The sequence below is a fragment of the Eucyclogobius newberryi genome, unplaced genomic scaffold, assembly GCF_026437365.1.
Source record: "Eucyclogobius newberryi isolate DKJ021-1_F unplaced genomic scaffold, fEucNew1.0.hap1 SCAF_12, whole genome shotgun sequence".
Taxonomy (NCBI): domain Eukaryota; kingdom Metazoa; phylum Chordata; class Actinopteri; order Gobiiformes; family Gobiidae; genus Eucyclogobius; species Eucyclogobius newberryi.
Genome location: NW_027315746.1, coordinates 904399 through 931547, shown reverse-complemented (window position 1 = coordinate 931547; position 27149 = coordinate 904399). Strand labels below are relative to the sequence as shown.

Sequence of the window (27149 nt, the reverse complement as noted above, 5' to 3'; positions counted from 1 at the left end):
TGGGTATGACAGTATTGCACATGGTATGACAGTATTGCACATGGGTATGACAGTATTGCACATGGGTATGACAGTATTGCACATGGGTATGACAGTATTGCACATGGTATGACAGTATTGCACATGGGTATGACAGTATTGCACATGGGTATGACAGTATTGCACATGGTATGACAGTATTGCACATGGTATGACAGTATCGCACATGGTATGACAGTATTGCACATGGTATGACAGTATTGCACATGGTATGACAGTATTGCACATTCAGTGCAGGTCACTAAATATAAACTAAATATATTTCTTCTTCTTCAGGATAAAAACATCCTGAAAGAATCTGCTTCAGCGACGCGTCTGTTTCGCAGCGCAACACGTTCACCTCCTGTGCGCGCGCCTGCGCTCCCCTCCTCCGCGTGCACGTGGACCTGCAGCGCTCCTGCCGCTCCTCCTGCCGCTCCTGCCGCTCCTCCTGCCGCTCCTGCCGCTCCTCCTGTCGCTCCTCCTGCCGCTCCTCCTGCCGCTCCTCCTGCCGCTCCTCCTGCCGCTCCTGCCGCTCCTCCTGCTGCTCCTCCTGCCGCTCCTCCTGCTGCTCCTCCTGCCGCTCCTCCTGCCGCTCCTGCCGCTCCTCCTGTCGCTCCTCCTGCCGCTCCTCCTGCCGCTCCTCCTGCCGCTCCTGCCGCTCCTCCTGTCGCTCCTCCTGTCGCTCCTCCTGCCGCTCCTCTGCCGCTCCTCTGCCGCTCCTCTGCCGCTCCTCTGCCGCTCCTCTGCCGCTCCTCTGCCGCTCCTGTCCGCGCGGCAGAGGAGGAGGGGGCAGGGCGCGTGTCCGCCTCCTCCGCGCGCACACGCCTTCAACTGGTGGTTGTCGGTTCAGTTGGAAGTCGCCGCGGCTCCGGTCACACACCGACACCGCGACACCGCGAGTCTTTTGGATTTTACGCGTTGGATTATTGCTGTTTTCAGGGATATTCGACTCTTGTGGATGTGTTTGTGACGCGCGGGGGATGACGGGACCGTAACTGCCTTTAGAGCTATACGGAGCTGTACGGGGCTGTACGGGGCTGTACGGGGCTGTACGGGGCTGTACGGAGCTGTTCGGGGCTGTTCGGGGCTGTACGGAGCTGTACGGAGCTGTACGAGGCTGTACGGGGCTGTACGGAGCTGTACGGAGCTGTTCGGAGCTGTACGGGGCTGTTCGGGGCTGTACGGGGCTGTACGGGGCTGTACGGAGCTGTACGGGGCTGTTCGGGGCTGTACGGAGCTGTTCGGGGCTGTTCGGGGCTGTACGGAGCTGTTCGGGGCTGTACGGAGCTGTACGGAGCTGTACGGGGCTGTACGGGGCTGTTCGGGGCTGTACGGGGCTGTACGGAGCTGTACGGGGCTGTACGGGGCTTTTCTCCGCTTGTTCCGTTCGACGGCGCCAGGATGAGCCGCGGATTGTCGCTTTTGTTCCTCTTGTGCCAGACGCTGCCGCCGCTGCGAGCGCTCGCGCATCTGGGTGAGTGTTTACCGCTTTACCGGGGCTTTCCCCGGGTCTCTGTCATCCATGTCCCCGCAGTGTGCGCCCTCTCTCCGGCTCCATGTCCCCGCAGTGTGCGCCCTCTCTCCGGGTGCGTGTCCCCGCAGTGTGGGGACCGCGGGGACACACTGGGGGGACACACCAGGGACACACCGGGGGGACACACCAGGGACACACCGGGGGGACACACCAGGGACACACCGGGGGGACACACCAGGGACACACCAGGGACACACCGGGGGGACACACCAGGGACACACCGGGGGGACACACCAGGGACACACCAGGGACACACCGGGGGGACACGTGCGGTCACGTCACAGCGTGAATAGATCCGAGTCTTTTAGAGCAACAAGACAAAACAAATGAAAAGATGAAACATAATCTCATCTTTGAGGAAGAAACACTTTTTCTTCATGTTTGTTTTTGGTTTCACCTCCCGATGTTTCACCTCCCGATGTTTCACCTCCCGATGTTTCACCTCCAGATGTTTCACCTCCCGATGTTTCACCTCCAGATGTTTCACCTCCCGATGTTTCACCTCCCGATGTTTCACCTCCCGATGTTTCACCTCCAGATGTTTCACCTCCCGATGTTTCACCTCCCGATGTTTCACCTCCCGATGTTTCACCTCCCGATGTTTCACCTCCAGATGTTTCACCTCCCGATGTTTCACCTCCAGATGTTTCACCTCCCGATGTTTCACCTCCAGATGTTTCACCTCCCGATGTTTCACCTCCCGATGTTTCACCTCCAGATGTTTCACCTCCAGATGTTTCACCTCCCGATGTTTCACCTCCAGATGTTTCACCTCCCGATGTTTCACCTCCAGATGTTTCACCTCCCGATGTTTCACCTCCAGATGTTTCACCTCCCGATGTTTCACCTCCCGATGTTTCACCTCCAGATGTTTCACCTCCCGATGTTTCACCTCCCGATGTTTCACCTCCAGATGTTTCACCTCCCGATGTTTCACCTCCCGATGTTTCACCTCCAGATGTTTCACCTCCCGATGTTTCACCTCCAGATGTTTCACCTCCAGATGTTTCACCTCCCGATGTTTCACCTCCAGATGTTTCACCTCCCGATGTTTCACCTCCAGATGTTTCACCTCCCGATGTTTCACCTCCCGATGTTTCACCTCCAGATGTTTCACCTCCCGATGTTTCACCTCCCGATGTTTCACCTCCCGATGTTTCACCTCCAGATGTTTCACCTCCCGATGTTTCACCTCCCGATGTTTCACCTCCAGATGTTTCACCTCCCGATGTTTCACCTCCCGATGTTTCACCTCCCGATGTTTCACCTCCAGATGTTTCACCTCCCGATGTTTCACCTCCCGATGTTTCACCTCCAGATGTTTCACCTCCAGATGTTTCACCTCCCGATGTTTCACCTCCCGATGTTTCACCTCCAGATGTTTCACCTCCCGATGTTTCACCTCCCGATGTTTCACCTCCCGATGTTTCACCTCCAGATGTTTCACCTCCCGATGTTTCACCTCCCGATGTTTCACCTCCCGATGTTTCACCTCCAGATGTTTCACCTCCCGATGTTTCACCTCCCGATGTTTCACCTCCCGATGTTTCACATGATGACACTTTCTGCACAAATATGACACTTTAACACATTTTTCCAGCTCAAATGCGATTTTAAGACGATATTTATTGAAGTATTTTTCCATTCTCTGTTTTAAAACCACAAGTTGAGGCTTATTTTCTGCCATAAAGACTTAAAATCTGATTTCATATGTTTTATGTGTTTAAGCTCCAAAGGTCTGAACTCTGAGCAAACAGACATATTCCTGTTTTTGGTGCAGTTCATTCTGAAAAGCTCTAACGATGAATCCAAGAACAATCGAATATGACTCGTTCTTATAATATTTATAATATTCATAATATTTATCATATTTATCATATTTATAATGTTTACACAAATATAAACATTATAAATATTATAAACGAGGCCGTTTGTTTGAATAGTTGCTGTTGAACAAAGTATCTTGAAGTACATTTGTAAACATATTTGCAGTAGTTTGTGGTGTTTGGCTTCTTTATGCTGCGGCGTGTATCCATGGAAACGGGCTCAGGGAGGGCATCTGACGCTTCAGACAAACTCAAACAGTATCCACAGTATTCTCTAAAAGTACTTTTCTTTTGGCTCTGGCTCAGACAAATGCGGCGAGCACATCGAGATCCACGCCGCCGACTACCTGACGTCCCCGGACTACCCGGGCGCGTACCCGCCGTCCCAGCACTGCGTCTGGGTCATCACGGCACCCGAACCCGGCCAGAAGATCCTCATCAACTTCAACCCACACTTCGACTTGGAGGACCGCGACTGCAAGTGAGTGTGAGACTGGTGCCCCCAAACTGAGAATGAGACTGGTGCCCCCAAACTGAGGGTGAGACTGGTGCCCCCAAACTGAGAGTGAGACTGGTGCCCCCAAACTGAGAGTGAGACTGGTGCCCCCAAACTGAGGGTGAGACTGGTGCCCCCAAACTGAGAGTGAGACTGGTGCCCCCAAACTGAGAGTGAGACTGGTGCCCCCAAACTGAGAGTGAGACTGGTGCCCCCAAACTGAGAATGAGACTGGTGCCCCCCAAACTGAGGGTGAGACTGGTGCCCCCAAACTGAGAGTGAGACTGGTGCCCCCAAACTGAGAATGAGACTGTTGCCCCCAAACTGAGAGTGAGACTGGTGCCCCCAAACTGAGAATGAGACTGGTGCCCCCAAACTGAGAATGAGACTGGTGCCCCCAAACTGAGGGTGAGACTGGTGCCCCCAAACTGAGAGTGAGACTGGTGCCCCCAAACTGAGGGTGAGACTGGTGCCCCCAAACTGAGTGTGAGGCTGGTGCCCCCAAACTGAGGGTGAGACTGGTGCCCCCAAACTGAGTGTGAGGCTGGTGCCCCCAAACTGAGGGTGAGACTGGTGCCCCCAAACAGAGCTCTGAAACTGAGGGGCGGGGTTTGGGGCGGAGTCCAGGGTAAAACTGTGCTGTGTTTTGCTTTGACTTTTTTACCATTTGAGTTGCAACGATTAATCGATTTATTTGAGCAAACGACAGATTAAAACAGACAAGAGTTTGTTTCCCGGGAAAGTCTGGATTTAATTTCAGGTGTGAAGACAGAAAAGAGAACTCTAGTTAATCTAACCGAAAGAGGGAGGAAAGAGGGAGGAAGAAGGAAAGAGGGAGGAAGAAGGGAAGAGGGAGAAAAGAGGGAGGAAGTAGGAGGAAGTAGGAGGAAGAAGGAAAGAGGGAGGAAGAGGGAGGAAGGAAAGAGGGAGGAAGAGGGAGGAAAGAGGGAGGGAAGAATAGGGAGGAAAGAGGGAGGAAGAAGGAGGAAGAGGGAGGAAAGAGGGAGGAAAGAGGGAGGAAGAAGGAGGAAGAAGGAGGAAGAAGGAGAAAAGTGGAAGGAAAGAGGAAGGAAGAGGGAGGAAAGAAGGAGGAAGAGGGAGGAATGAGGGAGGAAGAGCGAGGAAAGAGGGAGGGAAGAAGAGGGAGGAAAAAGGAGGTAGAGGGAGGAAATAGGAGGTAGAGGGAGGAAGAAGGAGGAAAGAGGGAGGAAAAAGGGAGGAAGAAGGAAAGAGGGAGGAAGAAGGAAAGAGGGAGGGAGGAAGAGAGAGAAAGAGGGAGGAAAGAAGGAGGAAAGAGGGAGGAAAGAAGGAGGAAGAGGGAGGAAAGAGGGAGGGAAGAAGGAGGTAGAGGGAGGAAGAAGGAGGAAGAGGGAGGAAAGAGGGAGGAAGAAGGAAAGAGGGAGGAAGAAGGAAAGAGGGAGGAAGTAGGAGGAAGAAGGAAATAGAGAGGAAGAAGGAAAGAGGGAGGAAGAGGGAGGAAAGAGGGAGGGAAGAAGAGGGAGGAAGAAGGAGGTAGAGGGAGGAAGAAGGAGGAAGGAGGAAGAGGGAGGAAAGAGGGATGAAAGAGGGAGGAAGAAGGAGGAAGAAGGAAAGAGGGAGGAAGAGGGAGGAAGGAAAGAGGGAAGAAAGAGGGAGGAAGAAGGAGGAAGGAAAGAGGGAGGAAGGAAGAGAGAGAAACAGGGAGGAAAGAGGGAGGAAGAAGGAGGAAGAAGGAGGGAGGAAGAGAGAGAAAGAGGGAGGAAAGAGGGAGGAAGAAGGAGGAAGAAGGAGGGAGGAAGAGGGAGGAAAGAGGGAGGAAAGAGGGAGAAAGTGGGAGAAAGTGGGAGAAAGTGGGAGAAAGTGGGAGGTCAGGGAGGAAGAGACCAGAGAGAGTCCTGCCCAGAGACAGGGGGGAACAGCGCCCTCTGTTGGAGACAGTAGAAAGTAGAAATATTGTGACTGATTCTAGAATCTTCTGTTTTGTGGCGTTTCCAGTCGTCTTTGGTCAAAGGAAACAGGAAACAGGAAACAGGAAACATTGATTTAAAAGCTGCTCCCTGGAGAACGTGGCAGAGTGGTTAGTGCCCCGCAGCGACAGGGTTTCAGGTTCAAGTGTCAGAAAGTCCCAGAATGTGATCGAGACTTAAGTTCTAAACTTTGTCCTCGTATTAGACACAAAACATTTACATTTATTATTTATGTTTTCAAAATTGGCCGAAACGTTTTGATTTTGCATCTTTTATTCTTTTAAAACCAGGTCTAAACCAGGTCTAAACCAGGTCTAAACCAGGAATAAACCAGGAATAAACCAGGACTAAACCAGGACTAAACCAGGACTAAACCAGGACTTTGACACAGTGACATATGTGATGTTAGCTCTTTTGACCCGACAGAGAAGTTCAAAGTCTGTCCATCTGTTTCTTTCCAGAACAAGAGGGTTAGATTTCATACAGGAAGCTTGACTAAAACTGGTCCAAACCAGGACTAAACCAGGTCTAAACCAGGTCTAAACCAGGTCTAAACCAGGACTAAACCAGGACTAAACCAGGTCTAAACCAGGTCTAAACCAGGTCTAAACCAGGTCTAAACCAGGACTAAATCAGGTCTAAACCAGGTCTAAACCAGGACTAAACCAGGACTAAACCAGGACTAAACCAGGACTAAACCAGGTCTAAACCAGGTCTAAACCAGGACTAAACCAGGTCTAAACCAGGTCTAAACCAGGTCTAAACCAGGTCTAAACCAGGTCTAAACCAGGACTAAACCAGGTCTGACGAGGAAGTGAGTCACAAACACACTTCTGTTTGGGGCATTTGTGCTGAAACTCACAGTTTCACAGTTTCAGACGCTGTCGTTTTGGTTCTGAATCCAAATGTTGCAAATGAGGAGGGTTTACAGAGGATGAGACCCAGGTCCTGGTCCTGGTCGTGTCAGACTCACACAAACACGTGAGAAGCTTCAGAGACACGTGTTTGAGACGTTTCAGGCCAAAGAGAATCAGACATTCAAAAACATTTGATTTTGGAGAAGAATTTTACGGTTGAGCCCATGACCAAACTGTGGTTTAGTCCTGGTTTAGTCCTGGTTTAGTCCTGGTTTAGACCTGGTTTAGACCTGGTTTAGACCTGATTTAGTCCTGGTTTAGACCTGGTTTAGACCTGGTTTAGTCCTGGTTTAGACCTGGTTTAGTCCTGGTTTAGTCCTGGTTTAGTCCTGGTTTAGACCTGGTTTAGACCTGGTTTAGTCCTGGTTTAGACCTGGTTTAGTCCTGGTTTAGACCTGGTTTAGACCTGGTTTAGTCCTGGTTTTGACCTGGTTTAGTCCTGGTTTAGTCCTGGTTTAGTCCTGGTTTAGACCTGGTTTAGACCTGGTTTAGTCCTGGTTTAGTCCTGGTTTAGACCTGGTTTAGTCCTGGTTTAGTCCTGGTTTAGTCCTGGTTTAGACCTGGTTTGGACCTGGTTTAGTCCTGGTTTAGTCCTGGTTTAGTCCTGGTTTAGACCTGGTTTAGACCTGGTTTAGTCCTGGTTTAGTCCTGGTTTAGTCCTGGTTTAAACCTGGTTTAGTCCTGGTTTAGTCCTGGTTTAGACCTGGTTTAGTCCTGGTTTGGTCCTGGTTTAGTCCTGGTTTAAACCTGGTTTAAACCTGGTTTAGTCCTGGTTTAGTCCTGGTTTAGTCCTGGTTTAGTCCTGGTTTAGACCTGGTTTAGTCCTGGTTTAGTCCTGGTTTAGTCCTGGTTTAGTCCTGGTTTAGACCTGGTTTAGTCCTGGTTTAGTCCTGGTTTAGTCCTGGTTTAGTCCTGGTTTAGTCCTGGTTTAGTCGTGGTTTAGACCTGGTTTAGTCCTGGTTTAGTCCTGGTTTAGTCCTGGTTTAGTCCTGGTTTAGACCTGGTTTAGTCCTGGTTTAGTCCTGGTTTAGTCCTGGTTTAGTCCTGGTTTAAACCTCTCACATGACGTCCACAAACTTTTGTTTTAGGGAAAGAGGAACTGGTTTAATTCTGAAAGAACATTTCAACAACCAAAGACCTGGTCAGGACCGGGTCTGGACCGGGTCCATTTCCTTTACTTCAGTACTTTTATACTTTTACTTCAGTACATTTATACTTTTACTTCAGTATATTTATACTTTTACTTCAGTACATTTACTTCAGTACATTTGTACTTTTACTTCAGTACATTTATACTTTTACTTCAGTATATTTATACTTTTACTTCAGTACATTCGTACTTTTACTTCAGTATATTTATACTTTTACTTCAGTACATTTGTACTTTTACTTCAGTACATTTGTACTTTTATTCAGTATATTTATACTTTTACTTCAGTACATTTACTTCAGTACATTTATACTTTTACTTCAGTACATTTATACTTTTACTAGTACATTTGTACTTTTATTTCAGTATGTTTATACTTTTACTTCAGTATATTTGTACTTTTACTTCAGTACATTTATACTTTTACTTCAGTACATTTATACTTTTACTTCAGTACATTTACTTCAGTGCATTTATATTTTTACTTCAGTACATTTATACTTTTACTTCAGTATATTTATACTTTTACTTCAGTACATTTACTTCAGTACATTTGTACTTTTACTTCAGTACATTTATACTTTTACTTCAGTATATTTATACTTTTACTTCAGTACATTCGTACTTTTACTTCAGTATATTTATACTTTTACTTCAGTACATTTACTTCAGTACATTTATACTTTTACTTCAGTACATTTATATTTTTACTTCAGTATATTTATACTTTTACTTCAGTACATTTGTACTTTTACTTCAGTACATTTGTACTTTTATTCAGTATATTTATACTTTTACTTCAGTACATTTATACTTTTACTTCAGTACATTTACTTCAGTACATTTATACTTTTACTTCAGTACATTTATACTTTTACTAGTACATTTGTACTTTTATTTCAGTATGTTTATACTTTTACTTCAGTATATTTGTACTTTTACTTCAGTACATTTATACTTGTAAATCAGTACATTTACTTCAGTACATTTATACTTTTACTTCAGTACATTTACTTCAGTACATTTATACTTTTACTTCAGTACATTTATACTTTTAATTCAGTATATTTATACTTTTAATTTAGTACATTTATACTTTTTCTTCAATACATTTGTACTTTTTCTTCAGTACATTCATACTTTTACTTCAGTGCATTTATATTTTTACTTCAGTACATTTATACTTTTACTTCAGTATATTTATACTTTTACTTCAGTACATTTACTTCAGTACATTTGTACTTTTACTTCAGTACATTTACTTCAGTACTTTTATACTTTTACTTCAGTACATTTATACTTTTACTTCAGTATATTTATACTTTTACTTCAGTATATTTATACTTTTACTTCAGTACATTTGTACTTTTACTTCAGTACATTTACTTCAGTACATTTATACTTTTACTTCAGTACATTTACTTCAGTACATTTATACTTTTACTTCAGTACATTTATACTTTTTCTTCAGTACATTTGTACTTTTACTTCAGTACATTTGTACTTTTACTTCAGTACATTTACTTCAGTACATTTATACTTTTACTTCAGTATATTCATACTTTTACTTCAGTGCATTTATATTTTTACTTCAGTACATTTATACTTTTACTTCAGTACATTTATACTTTTACTTCAGTATATTTATACTTTTACTTTATCACATTTATATTTTTACTTCAGTACATTTATACTTTTACTTCAGTACATTTATACTTTTACTTCAGTATATTTATACTTTTACTTCAGTACATTTATACTTTTACTTCAGTATATTTATACTTTTACTTCAGTACATTTATACTTTTACTTCAGTACATTTACTTCAGTACATTTATATTTTTACTTCAGTACATTTACTTGAGTACATTTATACTTTTATTTCAGTATATTTATACTTTTACTTCAGTACATTTATACTTTTACTTCAGTACATTTACTTCAGTACATTTGTACTTTTACTTCAGTACATTTATACTTTTACTTCAGTACATTTACTTCAGTACTTTTATATTTTTACTTCAGTACATTTGTACTTTTACTTCAGTACATTTGTACTTTACTTTAGTACATTTGTACTTTTACTTCAGAATATTTATACTTTTACTTCAGTACATTTGTACTTTTATTTCAGTATATTTATACTTTTACTTCAGTATATTTATACTTTTACTTCAGTGCATTTATATTTTTACTTCAGTACATTTACTTCAGTACATTTATACTTTTACTTCAGTACATTTATACTTTTACTTCAGTATATTTATACTTTTACTTCAGTACATTTACTTCAGTACATTTGTACTTTTACTTCAGTACATTTATACTTTTACTTCAGTATATTTATACTTTTACTTCAGTACATTTATACTTTTACTTCAGTATATTTATACTTTTACTTCAGTATATTTATACTTTTACTTCAGTACATTTACTTCAGTACATTTGTACTTTTACTTCAGTACATTTATACTTTTACTTCAGTATATTTATACTTTTACTTCAGTACATTCGTACTTTTACTTCAGTATATTTATACTTTTACTTCAGTACATTTATATTTTTACTTCAGTATATTTATACTTTTACTTCAGTACATTTGTACTTTTACTTCAGTACATTTGTACTTTTATTCAGTATATTTATACTTTTACTTCAGTACATTTATACTTTTACTTCAGTACATTTACTTCAGTACATTTATACTTTTACTTCAGTACATTTATACTTTTACTAGTACATTTGTACTTTTATTTCAGTATGTTTATACTTTTACTTCAGTATATTTGTACTTTTACTTCAGTACATTTATACTTTTACTTCAGTACATTTATACTTTTAATTCAGTACATTTACTTCAGTACATTTATACTTTTACTTCAGTACATTTACTTCAGTGCATTTATATTTTTACTTCAGTACATTTATACTTTTACTTCAGTATATTTATACTTTTACTTCAGTACATTTACTTCAGTACATTTGTACTTTTACTTCAGTACATTTATACTTTTACTTCAGTATATTTATACTTTTACTTCAGTACATTCGTACTTTTACTTCAGTATATTTATACTTTTACTTCAGTACATTTACTTCAGTACATTTATACTTTTACTTCAGTACATTTATATTTTTACTTCAGTATATTTATACTTTTACTTCAGTACATTTGTACTTTTACTTCAGTACATTTGTACTTTTATTCAGTATATTTATACTTTTACTTCAGTACATTTATACTTTTACTTCAGTACATTTACTTCAGTACATTTATACTTTTACTTCAGTACATTTATACTTTTACTTCAGTACATTTACTTCAGTACATTTATACTTTTACTTCAGTACATTTATACTTTTAATTCAGTATATTTATACTTTTAATTTAGTACATTTGTACTTTTTCTTCAATACATTTGTACTTTTTCTTCAGTACATTCATACTTTTACTTCAGTGCATTTATATTTTTACTTCAGTACATTTATACTTTTACTTCAGTATATTTATACTTTTACTTCAGTACATTTACTTCAGTACATTTGTACTTTTACTTCAGTACATTTACTTCAGTACTTTTATACTTTTACTTCAGTACATTTATACTTTTACTTCAGTATATTTATACTTTTACTTCAGTATATTTATACTTTTACTTCAGTACATTTGTACTTTTACTTCAGTACATTTACTTCAGTACATTTATACTTTTACTTCAGTACATTTACTTCAGTACATTTATACTTTTACTTCAGTACATTTATACTTTTTCTTCAGTACATTTGTACTTTTACTTCAGTACATTTGTACTTTTACTTCAGTACATTTACTTCAGTACATTTATACTTTTACTTCAGTATATTCATACTTTTACTTCAGTGCATTTATATTTTTACTTCAGTACATTTATACTTTTACTTCAGTACATTTATACTTTTACTTCAGTATATTTATACTTTTACTTTATCACATTTATATTTTTACTTCAGTACATTTATACTTTTACTTCAGTACATTTATACTTTTACTTCAGTATATTTATACTTTTACTTCAGTACATTTATACTTTTACTTCAGTATATTTATACTTTTACTTCAGTACATTTATACTTTTACTTCAGTACATTTACTTCAGTACATTTATATTTTTACTTCAGTACATTTACTTGAGTACATTTATACTTTTATTTCAGTATATTTATACTTTTACTTCAGTACATTTATACTTTTACTTCAGTACATTTACTTCAGTACATTTGTACTTTTACTTCAGTACATTTATACTTTTACTTCAGTACATTTACTTCAGTACTTTTATATTTTTACTTCAGTACATTTGTACTTTTACTTCAGTACATTTGTACTTTACTTTAGTACATTTGTACTTTTACTTCAGAATATTTATACTTTTACTTCAGTACATTTGTACTTTTATTTCAGTATATTTATACTTTTACTTCAGTATATTTATACTTTTACTTCAGTGCATTTATATTTTTACTTCAGTACATTTACTTCAGTACATTTATACTTTTACTTCAGTACATTTATACTTTTACTTCAGTATATTTATACTTTTACTTCAGTACATTTACTTCAGTACATTTGTACTTTTACTTCAGTACATTTATACTTTTACTTCAGTATATTTATACTTTTACTTCAGTATATTTATACTTTTACTTCAGTATATTTATACTTTTACTTCAGTGCATTTATATTTTTACTTCAGTACATTTATACTTTTACTTCAGTATATTTATACTTTTACTTCAGTACATTTACTTCAGTACATTTGTACTTTTACTTCAGTACATTTATACTTTTACTTCAGTATATTTATACTTTTACTTCAGTACATTCGTACTTTTACTTCAGTATATTTATACTTTTACTTCAGTACATTTATACTTTTACTTCAGTATATTTATACTTTTACTTCAGTACATTTACTTCAGTACATTTATACTTTTACTTCAGTACATTTATATTTTTACTTCAGTATATTTATACTTTTACTTCAGTACATTTGTACTTTTACTTCAGTACATTTGTACTTTTATTCAGTATATTTATACTTTTACTTCAGTACATTTATACTTTTACTTCAGTACATTTACTTCAGTACATTTATACTTTTACTTCAGTACATTTATACTTTTACTAGTACATTTGTACTTTTATTTCAGTATGTTTATACTTTTACTTCAGTATATTTGTACTTTTACTTCAGTACATTTATACTTTTACTTCAGTACATTTATACTTTTAATTCAGTACATTTACTTCAGTACATTTATACTTTTACTTCAGTACATTTACTTCAGTGCATTTATATTTTTACTTCAGTACATTTATACTTTTACTTCAGTATATTTATACTTTTACTTCAGTACATTTACTTCAGTACATTTGTACTTTTACTTCAGTACATTTATACTTTTACTTCAGTATATTTATACTTTTACTTCAGTACATTCGTACTTTTACTTCAGTATATTTATACTTTTACTTCAGTACATTTATACTTTTACTTCAGTATATTTATACTTTTACTTCAGTACATTTACTTCAGTACATTTATACTTTTACTTCAGTATATTTATATTTTTACTTCAGTATATTTATACTTTTACTTCAGTACATTTGTACTTTTACTTCAGTACATTTGTACTTTTATTCAGTATATTTATACTTTTACTTCAGTACATTTATACTTTTACTTCAGTACATTTATTCTTTTACTAGTACATTTGTACTTTTATTTCAGTATGTTTATACTTTTACTTCAGTATATTTGTACTTTTACTTCAGTACATTTATACTTTTACTTCAGTACATTTATACTTTTAATTCAGTACATTTACTTCAGTACATTTATACTTTTACTTCAGTACATTTACTTCAGTACATTTATACTTTTACTTCAGTACATTTATACTTTTAATTCAGTATATTTATACTTTTACTTCAGTATATTTATACTTTTACTTCAGTACATTTGTACTTTTACTTCAGTACATTTACTTCAGTACATTTATACTTTTACTTCAGTACATTTATACTTTTACTTCAGTATATTTATACTTTTACTTCAGTATATTTATACTTTTACTTCAGTACATTTGTACTTTTACTTCAGTACATTTACTTCAGTACATTTATACTTTTACTTCAGTACATTTATACTTTTAATTCAGTATATTTATACTTTTAATTTAGTACATTTGTACTTTTACTTCAGTATATTTATACTTTTACTTCAGTACATTTACTTCAGTACATTTATACTTTTACTTCAGTACATTTACTTCAGTACATTTATACTTTTACTTCAGTACATTTATACTTTTAATTCAGTATATTTATACTTTTAATTTAGTACATTTGTACTTTTTCTTCAGTACATTTTTACTTTTTCTTCAGTACATTTGTACTTTTACTTCAGTACATTTACTTCAGTACATTTATACTTTTACTTCAGTATATTCATACTTTTACTTCAGTGCATTTATATTTTTACTTCAGTACATTTATACTTTTACTTCAGTACATTTACTTCAGTACATTTGTACTTTTACTTCAGTACATTTATACTTTTACTTCAGTATATTTATACTTTTACTTCAGTACATTCGTACTTTTACTTCAGTATATTTATACTTTTACTTCAGTACATTTATACTTTTACTTCAGTATATTTATACTTTTACTTCAGTACATTTACTTCAGTACATTTATACTTTTACTTCAGTATATTTATATTTTTACTTCAGTATATTTATACTTTTACTTCAGTACATTTGTACTTTTACTTCAGTACATTTGTACTTTTATTCAGTATATTTATACTTTTACTTCAGTACATTTATACTTTTACTTCAGTACATTTATACTTTTACTAGTACATTTGTACTTTTATTTCAGTATGTTTATACTTTTACTTCAGTATATTTGTACTTTTACTTCAGTACATTTATACTTTTACTTCAGTACATTTATACTTTTAATTCAGTACATTTACTTCAGTACATTTATACTTTTACTTCAGTACATTTACTTCAGTACATTTATACTTTTACTTCAGTACATTTATACTTTTAATTCAGTATATTTATACTTTTAATTTAGTACATTTGTACTTTTTCTTCAATACATTTGTACTTTTTCTTCAGTACATTCATACTTTTACTTCAGTGCATTTATATTTTTACTTCAGTACATTTATACTTTTACTTCAGTATATTTATACTTTTACTTCAGTACATTTACTTCAGTACATTTGTACTTTTACTTCAGTACATTTACTTCAGTACTTTTATACTTTTACTTCAGTACATTTATACTTTTACTTCAGTATATTTATACTTTTACTTCAGTATATTTATACTTTTACTTCAGTACATTTGTACTTTTACTTCAGTACATTTACTTCAGTACATTTATACTTTTACTTCAGTACATTTACTTCAGTACATTTATACTTTTACTTCAGTACATTTATACTTTTTCTTCAGTACATTTGTACTTTTACTTCAGTACATTTGTACTTTTACTTCAGTACATTTACTTCAGTACATTTATACTTTTACTTCAGTATATTCATACTTTTACTTCAGTGCATTTATATTTTTACTTCAGTACATTTATACTTTTACTTCAGTACATTTATACTTTTACTTCAGTATATTTATACTTTTACTTTATCACATTTATATTTTTACTTCAGTACATTTATACTTTTACTTCAGTACATTTATACTTTTACTTCAGTATATTTATACTTTTACTTCAGTACATTTATACTTTTACTTCAGTATATTTATACTTTTACTTCAGTACATTTATACTTTTACTTCAGTACATTTACTTCAGTACATTTATATTTTTACTTCAGTACATTTACTTGAGTACATTTATACTTTTATTTCAGTATATTTATACTTTTACTTCAGTACATTTATACTTTTACTTCAGTACATTTACTTCAGTACATTTGTACTTTTACTTCAGTACATTTATACTTTTACTTCAGTACATTTACTTCAGTACTTTTATATTTTTACTTCAGTACATTTGTACTTTTACTTCAGTACATTTGTACTTTACTTTAGTACATTTGTACTTTTACTTCAGAATATTTATACTTTTACTTCAGTACATTTGTACTTTTATTTCAGTATATTTATACTTTTACTTCAGTATATTTATACTTTTACTTCAGTGCATTTATATTTTTACTTCAGTACATTTACTTCAGTACATTTATACTTTTACTTCAGTACATTTATACTTTTACTTCAGTATATTTATACTTTTACTTCAGTACATTTACTTCAGTACATTTGTACTTTTACTTCAGTACATTTATACTTTTACTTCAGTATATTTATACTTTTACTTCAGTATATTTATACTTTTACTTCAGTATATTTATACTTTTACTTCAGTGCATTTATATTTTTACTTCAGTACATTTATACTTTTACTTCAGTATATTTATACTTTTACTTCAGTACATTTACTTCAGTACATTTGTACTTTTACTTCAGTACATTTATACTTTTACTTCAGTATATTTATACTTTTACTTCAGTACATTCGTACTTTTACTTCAGTATATTTATACTTTTACTTCAGTACATTTATACTTTTACTTCAGTATATTTATACTTTTACTTCAGTACATTTACTTCAGTACATTTATACTTTTACTTCAGTACATTTATATTTTTACTTCAGTATATTTATACTTTTACTTCAGTACATTTGTACTTTTACTTCAGTACATTTGTACTTTTATTCAGTATATTTATACTTTTACTTCAGTACATTTATACTTTTACTTCAGTACATTTACTTCAGTACATTTATACTTTTACTTCAGTACATTTATACTTTTACTAGTACATTTGTACTTTTATTTCAGTATGTTTATACTTTTACTTCAGTATATTTGTACTTTTACTTCAGTACATTTATACTTTTACTTCAGTACATTTATACTTTTAATTCAGTACATTTACTTCAGTACATTTATACTTTTACTTCAGTACATTTACTTCAGTGCATTTATATTTTTACTTCAGTACATTTATACTTTTACTTCAGTATATTTATACTTTTACTTCAGTACATTTACTTCAGTACATTTGTACTTTTACTTCAGTACATTTATACTTTTACTTCAGTATATTTATACTTTTACTTCAGTACATTCGTACTTTTACTTCAGTATATTTATACTTTTACTTCAGTACATTTATACTTTTACTTCAGTATATTTATACTTTTACTTCAGTACATTTACTTCAGTACATTTATACTTTTACTTCAGTATATTTATATTTTTACTTCAGTATATTTATACTTTTACTTCAGTACATTTGTACTTTTACTTCAGTACATTTGTACTTTTATTCAGTATATTTATACTTTTACTTCAGTACATTTATACTTTTACTTCAGTACATTTATACTTTTACTAGTACATTTGTACTTTTATTTCAGTATGTTTATACTTTTACTTCAGTATATTTGTACTTTTACTTCAGTACATTTATACTTTTACTTCAGTACATTTATACTTTTAATTCAGTACATTTACTTCAGTACATTTATACTTTTACTTCAGTACATTTATACTTTTACTTCAGTACATTTATACTTTTAATTCAGTATATTTATACTTTTACTTCAGTATATTTATACTTTTACTTCAGTACATTTGTACTTTTACTTCAGTACATTTACTTCAGTACATTTATACTTTTACTTCAGTACATTTATACTTTTAATTCAGTATATTTATACTTTTAATTTAGTACATTTGTACTTTTACTTCAGTATATTTATACTTTTACTTCAGTACATTTACTTCAGTACATTTATACTTTTACTTCAGTACATTTACTTCAGTACATTTATACTTTTACTTCAGTACATTTATACTTTTAATTCAGTATATTTATACTTTTAATTTAGTACATTTGTACTTTTTCTTCAGTACATTTTTACTTTTTCTTCAGTACATTTGTACTTTTACTTCAGTACATTTACTTCAGTACATTTATACTTTTACTTCAGTATATTCATACTTTTACTTCAGTGCATTTATATTTTTACTTCAGTACATTTATACTTTTACTTCAGTACATTTACTTCAGTACATTTGTACTTTTACTTCAGTACATTTATACTTTTACTTCAGTATATTTATACTTTTACTTCAGTACATTCGTACTTTTACTTCAGTATATTTATACTTTTACTTCAGTACATTTATACTTTTACTTCAGTATATTTATACTTTTACTTCAGTACATTTACTTCAGTACATTTATACTTTTACTTCAGTATATTTATATTTTTACTTCAGTATATTTATACTTTTACTTCAGTACATTTGTACTTTTACTTCAGTACATTTGTACTTTTATTCAGTATATTTATACTTTTACTTCAGTACATTTATACTTTTACTTCAGTACATTTATACTTTTACTAGTACATTTGTACTTTTATTTCAGTATGTTTATACTTTTACTTCAGTATATTTGTACTTTTACTTCAGTACATTTATACTTTTACTTCAGTACATTTATACTTTTAATTCAGTACATTTACTTCAGTACATTTATACTTTTACTTCAGTACATTTACTTCAGTGCATTTATATTTTTACTTCAGTACATTTATACTTTTACTTCAGTATATTTATACTTTTACTTCAGTACATTTACTTCAGTACATTTGTACTTTTACTTCAGTACATTTATACTTTTACTTCAGTATATTTATACTTTTACTTCAGTACATTCGTACTTTTACTTCAGTATATTTATACTTTTACTTCAGTACATTTATACTTTTACTTCAGTATATTTATACTTTTACTTCAGTACATTTACTTCAGTACATTTATACTTTTACTTCAGTATATTTATATTTTTACTTCAGTATATTTATACTTTTACTTCAGTACATTTACTTCAGTACATTTATACTTTTACTTCAGTATATTCATACTTTTACTTCAGTGCATTTATATTTTTACTTCAGTACATTTATACTTTTACTTCAGTACATTTACTTCAGTACATTTGTACTTTTACTTCAGTACATTTATACTTTTACTTCAGTATATTTATACTTTTACTTCAGTACATTCGTACTTTTACTTCAGTATATTTATACTTTTACTTCAGTACATTTATACTTTTACTTCAGTATATTTATACTTTTACTTCAGTACATTTACTTCAGTACATTTATACTTTTACTTCAGTATATTTATATTTTTACTTCAGTATATTTATACTTTTACTTCAGTACATTTGTACTTTTACTTCAGTACATTTGTACTTTTATTCAGTATATTTATACTTTTACTTCAGTACATTTATACTTTTACTTCAGTACATTTATACTTTTACTAGTACATTTGTACTTTTATTTCAGTATGTTTATACTTTTACTTCAGTATATTTGTACTTTTACTTCAGTACATTTATACTTTTACTTCAGTACATTTATACTTTTAATTCAGTACATTTACTTCAGTACATTTATACTTTTACTTCAGTACATTTACTTCAGTGCATTTATATTTTTACTTCAGTACATTTATACTTTTACTTCAGTATATTTATACTTTTACTTCAGTACATTTACTTCAGTACATTTGTACTTTTACTTCAGTACATTTATACTTTTACTTCAGTATATTTATACTTTTACTTCAGTACATTCGTACTTTTACTTCAGTATATTTATACTTTTACTTCAGTACATTTATACTTTTACTTCAGTATATTTATACTTTTACTTCAGTACATTTACTTCAGTACATTTATACTTTTACTTCAGTATATTTATATTTTTACTTCAGTATATTTATACTTTTACTTCAGTACATTTGTACTTTTACTTCAGTACATTTGTACTTTTATTCAGTATATTTATACATTTACTTCAGTACATTTATACTTTTACTTCAGTACATTTATACTTTTACTAGTACATTTGTACTTTTATTTCAGTATGTTTATACTTTTACTTCAGTATATTTGTACTTTTACTTCAGTACATTTATACTTTTACTTCAGTACATTTATACTTTTAATTCAGTACATTTACTTCAGTACATTTATACTTTTACTTCAGTACATTTACTTCAGTACATTTATACTTTTACTTCAGTACATTTATACTTTTAATTCAGTATATTTATACTTTTACTTCAGTATATTTATACTTTTACTTCAGTACATTTGTACTTTTACTTCAGTACATTTACTTCAGTACATTTATACTTTTACTTCAGTACATTTATACTTTTACTTCAGTATATTTATACTTTTACTTCAGTATATTTATACTTTTACTTCAGTACATTTGTACTTTTACTTCAGTACATTTACTTCAGTACATTTATACTTTTACTTCAGTACATTTATACTTTTAATTCAGTATATTTATACTTTTAATTTAGTACATTTGTACTTTTACTTCAGTATATTTATACTTTTACTTCAGTACATTTACTTCAGTACATTTATACTTTTACTTCAGTACATTTACTTCAGTACATTTATACTTTTACTTCAGTACATTTATACTTTTAATTCAGTATATTTATACTTTTAATTTAGTACATTTGTACTTTTTCTTCAGTACATTTGTACTTTTTCTTCAGTACATTTGTACTTTTACTTCAGTACATTTACTTCAGTACATTTATACTTTTACTTCAGTATATTCATACTTTTTCTTCAGTGCATTTATATTTTTACTTCAGTACATTTATACTTTTACTTCAGTACATTTATACTTTTACTTCAGTATATTTATACTTTTACTTTATCACATTTATATTTTTACTTCAGTACATTTATACTTTTACTTCAGTACATTTATATTTTTACTTCAGTATATTTATACTTTTACTTCAGTACATTTGTACTTTTACTTCAGTACATTTGTACTTTTATTCAGTATATTTATACTTTTACTTCAGTACATTTATACTTTTACTTCAGTACATTTACTTCAGTACATTTATACTTTTACTTCAGTACATTTATACTTTTACTAGTACATTTGTACTTTTATTTCAGTATGTTTATACTTTTACTTCAGTATATTTGTACTTTTACTTCAGTACATTTATACTTTTACTTCAGTACATTTATACTTTTAATTCAGTACATTTACTTCAGTACATTTATACTTTTACTTCAGTACATTTACTTCAGTACATTTATACTTTTACTTCAGTACATTTATACTTTTAATTCAGTATATTTATACTTTTACTTCAGTATATTTATACTTTTACTTCAGTACATTTGTACTTTTACTTCAGTACATTTACTTCAGTACATTTATACTTTTACTTCAGTACATTTATACTTTTACTTCAGTATATTTATACTTTTACTTCAGTATATTTATACTTTTACTTCAGTACATTTGTACTTTTACTTCAGTACATTTACTTCAGTACATTTATACTTTTACTTCAGTACATTTATACTTTTAATTCAGTATATTTATACTTTTAATTTAGTACATTTGTACTTTTACTTCAGTATATTTATACTTTTACTTCAGTACATTTACTTCAGTACATTTATACTTTTACTTCAGTACATTTACTTCAGTACATTTATACTTTTACTTCAGTACATTTATACTTTTAATTCAGTATATTTATACTTTTAATTTAGTACATTTGTACTTTTTCTTCAGTACATTTGTACTTTTTCTTCAGTACATTTGTACTTTTACTTCAGTACATTTACTTCAGTACATTTATACTTTTACTTCAGTATATTCATACTTTTACTTCAGTGCATTTATATTTTTACTTCAGTACATTTATACTTTTACTTCAGTACATTTATACTTTTACTTCAGTATATTTATACTTTTACTTTATCACATTTATATTTTTACTTCAGTACATTTATACTTTTACTTCAGTACATTTATATTTTTACTTCAGTATATTTATACTTTTACTTCAGTACATTTGTACTTTTACTTCAGTACATTTGTACTTTTATTCAGTATATTTATACTTTTACTTCAGTACATTTATACTTTTACTTCAGTACATTTACTTCAGTACATTTATACTTTTACTTCAGTACATTTATACTTTTACTAGTACATTTGTACTTTTATTTCAGTATGTTTATACTTTTACTTCAGTATATTTGTACTTTTACTTCAGTACATTTATACTTTTACTTCAGTACATTTATACTTTTAATTCAGTACATTTACTTCAGTACATTTATACTTTTACTTCAGTACATTTACTTCAGTGCATTTATATTTTTACTTCAGTACATTTATACTTTTACTTCAGTATATTTATACTTTTACTTCAGTACATTTACTTCAGTACATTTGTACTTTTACTTCAGTACATTTATACTTTTACTTCAGTATATTTATACTTTTACTTCAGTACATTCGTACTTTTACTTCAGTATATTTATACTTTTACTTCAGTACATTTACTTCAGTACATTTATACTTTTACTTCAGTACATTTATACTTTTAATTCAGTACATTTACTTCAGTACATTTATACTTTTACTTCAGTACATTTACTTCAGTACATTTATACTTTTACTTCAGTACATTTATACTTTTAATTCAGTATATTTATACTTTTAATTTAGTACATTTGTACTTTTTCTTCAATACATTTGTACTTTTTCTTCAGTACATTCATACTTTTACTTCAGTGCATTTATATTTTTACTTCAGTACATTTATACTTTTACTTCAGTATATTTATACTTTTACTTCAGTACATTTACTTCAGTACATTTGTACTTTTACTTCAGTACATTTACTTCAGTACTTTTATACTTTTAATTCAGTACATTTATACTTTTACTTCAGTATATTTATACTTTTACTTCAGTATATTTATACTTTTACTTCAGTACATTTGTACTTTTACTTCAGTACATTTACTTCAGTACATTTATACTTTTACTTCAGTACATTTATACTTTTAATTCAGTATATTTATACTTTTAATTTAGTACATTTGTACTTTTACTTCAGTATATTTATACTTTTACTTCAGTACATTTACTTCAGTACATTTATACTTTTACTTCAGTACATTTACTTCAGTACATTTATACTTTTACTTCAGTACATTTATACTTTTAATTCAGTATATTTATACTTTTAATTTAGTACATTTGTACTTTTATTCAGTATATTTATACTTTTACTTCAGTACATTTATACTTTTACTTCAGTACATTTACTTCAGTACATTTATACTTTTACTTCAGTACATTTATACTTTTACTAGTACATTTGTACTTTTATTTCAGTATGTTTATACTTTTACTTCAGTATATTTGTACTTTTACTTCAGTACATTTACTTCAGTACATTTGTACTTTTACTTCAGTACATTTATACTTTTACTTCAGTATATTTATACTTTTACTTCAGTACATTCGTACTTTTACTTCAGTATATTTATACTTTTACTTCAGTACATTTATATTTTTACTTCAGTATATTTATACTTTTACTTCAGTACATTTGTACTTTTACTTCAGTACATTTGTACTTTTATTCAGTATATTTATACTTTTACTTCAGTACATTTATACTTTTACTTCAGTACATTTACTTCAGTACATTTATACTTTTACTTCAGTACATTTATACTTTTACTAGTACATTTGTACTTTTATTTCAGTATGTTTATACTTTTACTTCAGTATATTTGTACTTTTACTTCAGTACATTTATACTTTTACTTCAGTACATTTATACTTTTAATTCAGTACATTTACTTCAGTACATTTATACTTTTACTTCAGTACATTTACTTCAGTGCATTTATATTTTTACTTCAGTACATTTATACTTTTACTTCAGTATATTTATACTTTTACTTCAGTACATTTACTTCAGTACATTTGTACTTTTACTTCAGTACATTTATACTTTTACTTCAGTATATTTATACTTTTACTTCAGTACATTCGTACTTTTACTTCAGTATATTTATACTTTTACTTCAGTACATTTACTTCAGTACATTTATACTTTTACTTCAGTACATTTATATTTTTACTTCAGTATATTTATACTTTTACTTCAGTACATTTATACTTTTACTTCAGTACATTTACTTCAGTACATTTATACTTTTACTTCAGTACATTTATACTTTTACTAGTACATTTGTACTTTTATTTCAGTATGTTTATACTTTTACTTCAGTATATTTGTACTTTTACTTCAGTACATTTATACTTTTACTTCAGTACATTTATACTTTTAATTCAGTACATTTACTTCAGTACATTTATACTTTTACTTCAGTACATTTACTTCAGTACATTTATACTTTTACTTCAGTACATTTATACTTTTAATTCAGTATATTTATACTTTTACTTCAGTATATTTATACTTTTACTTCAGTACATTTGTACTTTTACTTCAGTACATTTACTTCAGTACATTTATACTTTTACTTCAGTACATTTATACTTTTACTTCAGTATATTTATACTTTTACTTCAGTATATTTATACTTTTACTTCAGTACATTTGTACTTTTACTTCAGTACATTTACTTCAGTACATTTATACTTTTACTTCAGTACATTTATACTTTTAATTCAGTATATTTATACTTTTAATTTAGTACATTTGTACTTTTACTTCAGTATATTTATACTTTTACTTCAGTACATTTACTTCAGTACATTTATACTTTTACTTCAGTACATTTACTTTAGTACATTTATACTTTTACTTCAGTACATTTATACTTTTAATTCAGTATATTTATACTTTTAATTTAGTACATTTGTACTTTTTCTTCAGTACATTTGTACTTTTACTTCAGTACATTTACTTCAGTACATTTATACTTTTACTTCAGTATATTCATACTTTTACTTCAGTGCATTTATATTTTTACTTCAGTACATTTATACTTTTACTTCAGTACATTTATACTTTTACTTCAGTATATTTATACTTTTACTTTATCACATTTATATTTTTACTTCAGTACATTTATACTTTTACTTCAGTACATTTATATTTTTACTTCAGTATATTTATACTTTTACTTCAGTACATTTGTACTTTTACTTCAGTACATTTGTACTTTTATTCAGTATATTTATACTTTTACTTCAGTACATTTATACTTTTACTTCAGTACATTTACTTCAGTACATTTATACTTTTACTTCAGTACATTTATACTTTTACTAGTACATTTGTACTTTTATTTCAGTATGTTTATACTTTTACTTCAGTATATTTGTACTTTTACTTCAGTACATTTATACTTTTACTTCAGTACATTTATACTTTTAATTCAGTACATTTACTTCAGTACATTTATACTTTTACTTCAGTACATTTACTTCAGTGCATTTATATTTTTACTTCAGTACATTTATACTTTTACTTCAGTATATTTATACTTTTACTTCAGTACATTTACTTCAGTACATTTGTACTTTTACTTCAGTACATTTATACTTTTACTTCAGTATATTTATACTTTTACTTCAGTACATTCGTACTTTTACTTCAGTATATTTATACTTTTACTTCAGTACATTTACTTCAGTACATTTATACTTTTACTTCAGTACATTTATACTTTTAATTCAGTACATTTACTTCAGTACATTTATACTTTTACTTCAGTACATTTACTTCAGTACATTTATACTTTTACTTCAGTACATTTATACTTTTAATTCAGTATATTTATACTTTTAATTTAGTACATTTGTACTTTTTCTTCAATACATTTGTACTTTTTCTTCAGTACATTCATACTTTTACTTCAGTGCATTTATATTTTTACTTCAGTACATTTATACTTTTACTTCAGTATATTTATACTTTTACTTCAGTACATTTACTTCAGTACATTTGTACTTTTACTTCAGTACATTTACTTCAGTACTTTTATACTTTTAATTCAGTACATTTATACTTTTACTTCAGTATATTTATACTTTTACTTCAGTATATTTATACTTTTACTTCAGTACATTTGTACTTTTACTTCAGTACATTTACTTCAGTACATTTATACTTTTACTTCAGTACATTTATACTTTTAATTCAGTATATTTATACTTTTAATTTAGTACATTTGTACTTTTACTTCAGTATATTTATACTTTTACTTCAGTACATTTACTTCAGTACATTTATACTTTTACTTCAGTACATTTACTTCAGTACATTTATACTTTTACTTCAGTACATTTATACTTTTAATTCAGTATATTTATACTTTTAATTTAGTACATTTGTACTTTTTCTTCAGTATATTTGTACTTTTACTTCACTACATTTGTACTTTTACTTCAGTACATTTACTTCAGTACATTTATACTTTTACTTCAGTATATTCATACTTTTACTTCAGTGCATTTATATTTTTACTTCAGTACATTTATACTTTTACTTCAGTACATTTATACTTTTACTTCAGTATATTTATACTTTTACTTTATCACATTTATATTTTTACTTCAGTACATTTATACTTTTACTTCAGTACATTTATACTTTTACTTCAGTATATTTATACTTTTACTTCAGTACATTTATACTTTTACTTCAGTATATTTATACTTTTACTTCAGTACATTTATACTTTTACTTCAGTATATTTATACTTTTACTTCAGTACATTCGTACTTTTACTTCAGTATATTTATACTTTTACTTCAGTACATTTACTTCAGTACATTTATACTTTTACTTCAGTACATTTATACTTTTAATTCAGTACATTTACTTCAGTACATTTATACTTTTACTTCAGTACATTTACTTCAGTACATTTATACTTTTACTTCAGTACATTTATACTTTTAATTCAGTATATTTATACTTTTAATTTAGTACATTTGTACTTTTTCTTCAATACATTTGTACTTTTTCTTCAGTACATTCATACTTTTACTTCAGTGCATTTATATTTTTACTTCAGTACATTTATACTTTTACTTCAGTATATTTATACTTTTACTTCAGTACATTTACTTCAGTACATTTGTACTTTTACTTCAGTACATTTACTTCAGTACTTTTATACTTTTAATTCAGTACATTTATACTTTTACTTCAGTATATTTATACTTTTACTTCAGTATATTTATACTTTTACTTCAGTACATTTGTACTTTTACTTCAGTACATTTACTTCAG

At 30.7% G+C, this 27149-nt stretch overlaps 1 protein-coding gene across 1 annotated transcript in view; it reads left to right on the top strand.

Annotated features, from left to right (window-relative positions):
- The first annotated feature begins 1312 nt into the window (after positions 1–1312).
- LOC140355659 (neuropilin-1a-like) overlaps positions 1313–27149 on the top strand; it is a 72575-nt gene continuing 46738 nt past the window's right edge. The window contains exons 1-2 of the mRNA XM_072440315.1: positions 1313–1495; positions 3688–3862. Of these exons, the coding sequence (XP_072296416.1) occupies positions 1423–1495; positions 3688–3862 (248 nt within the window). The 5' untranslated portion in view covers positions 1313–1422. The remainder of the gene's footprint in view (positions 1496–3687; positions 3863–27149) is intronic.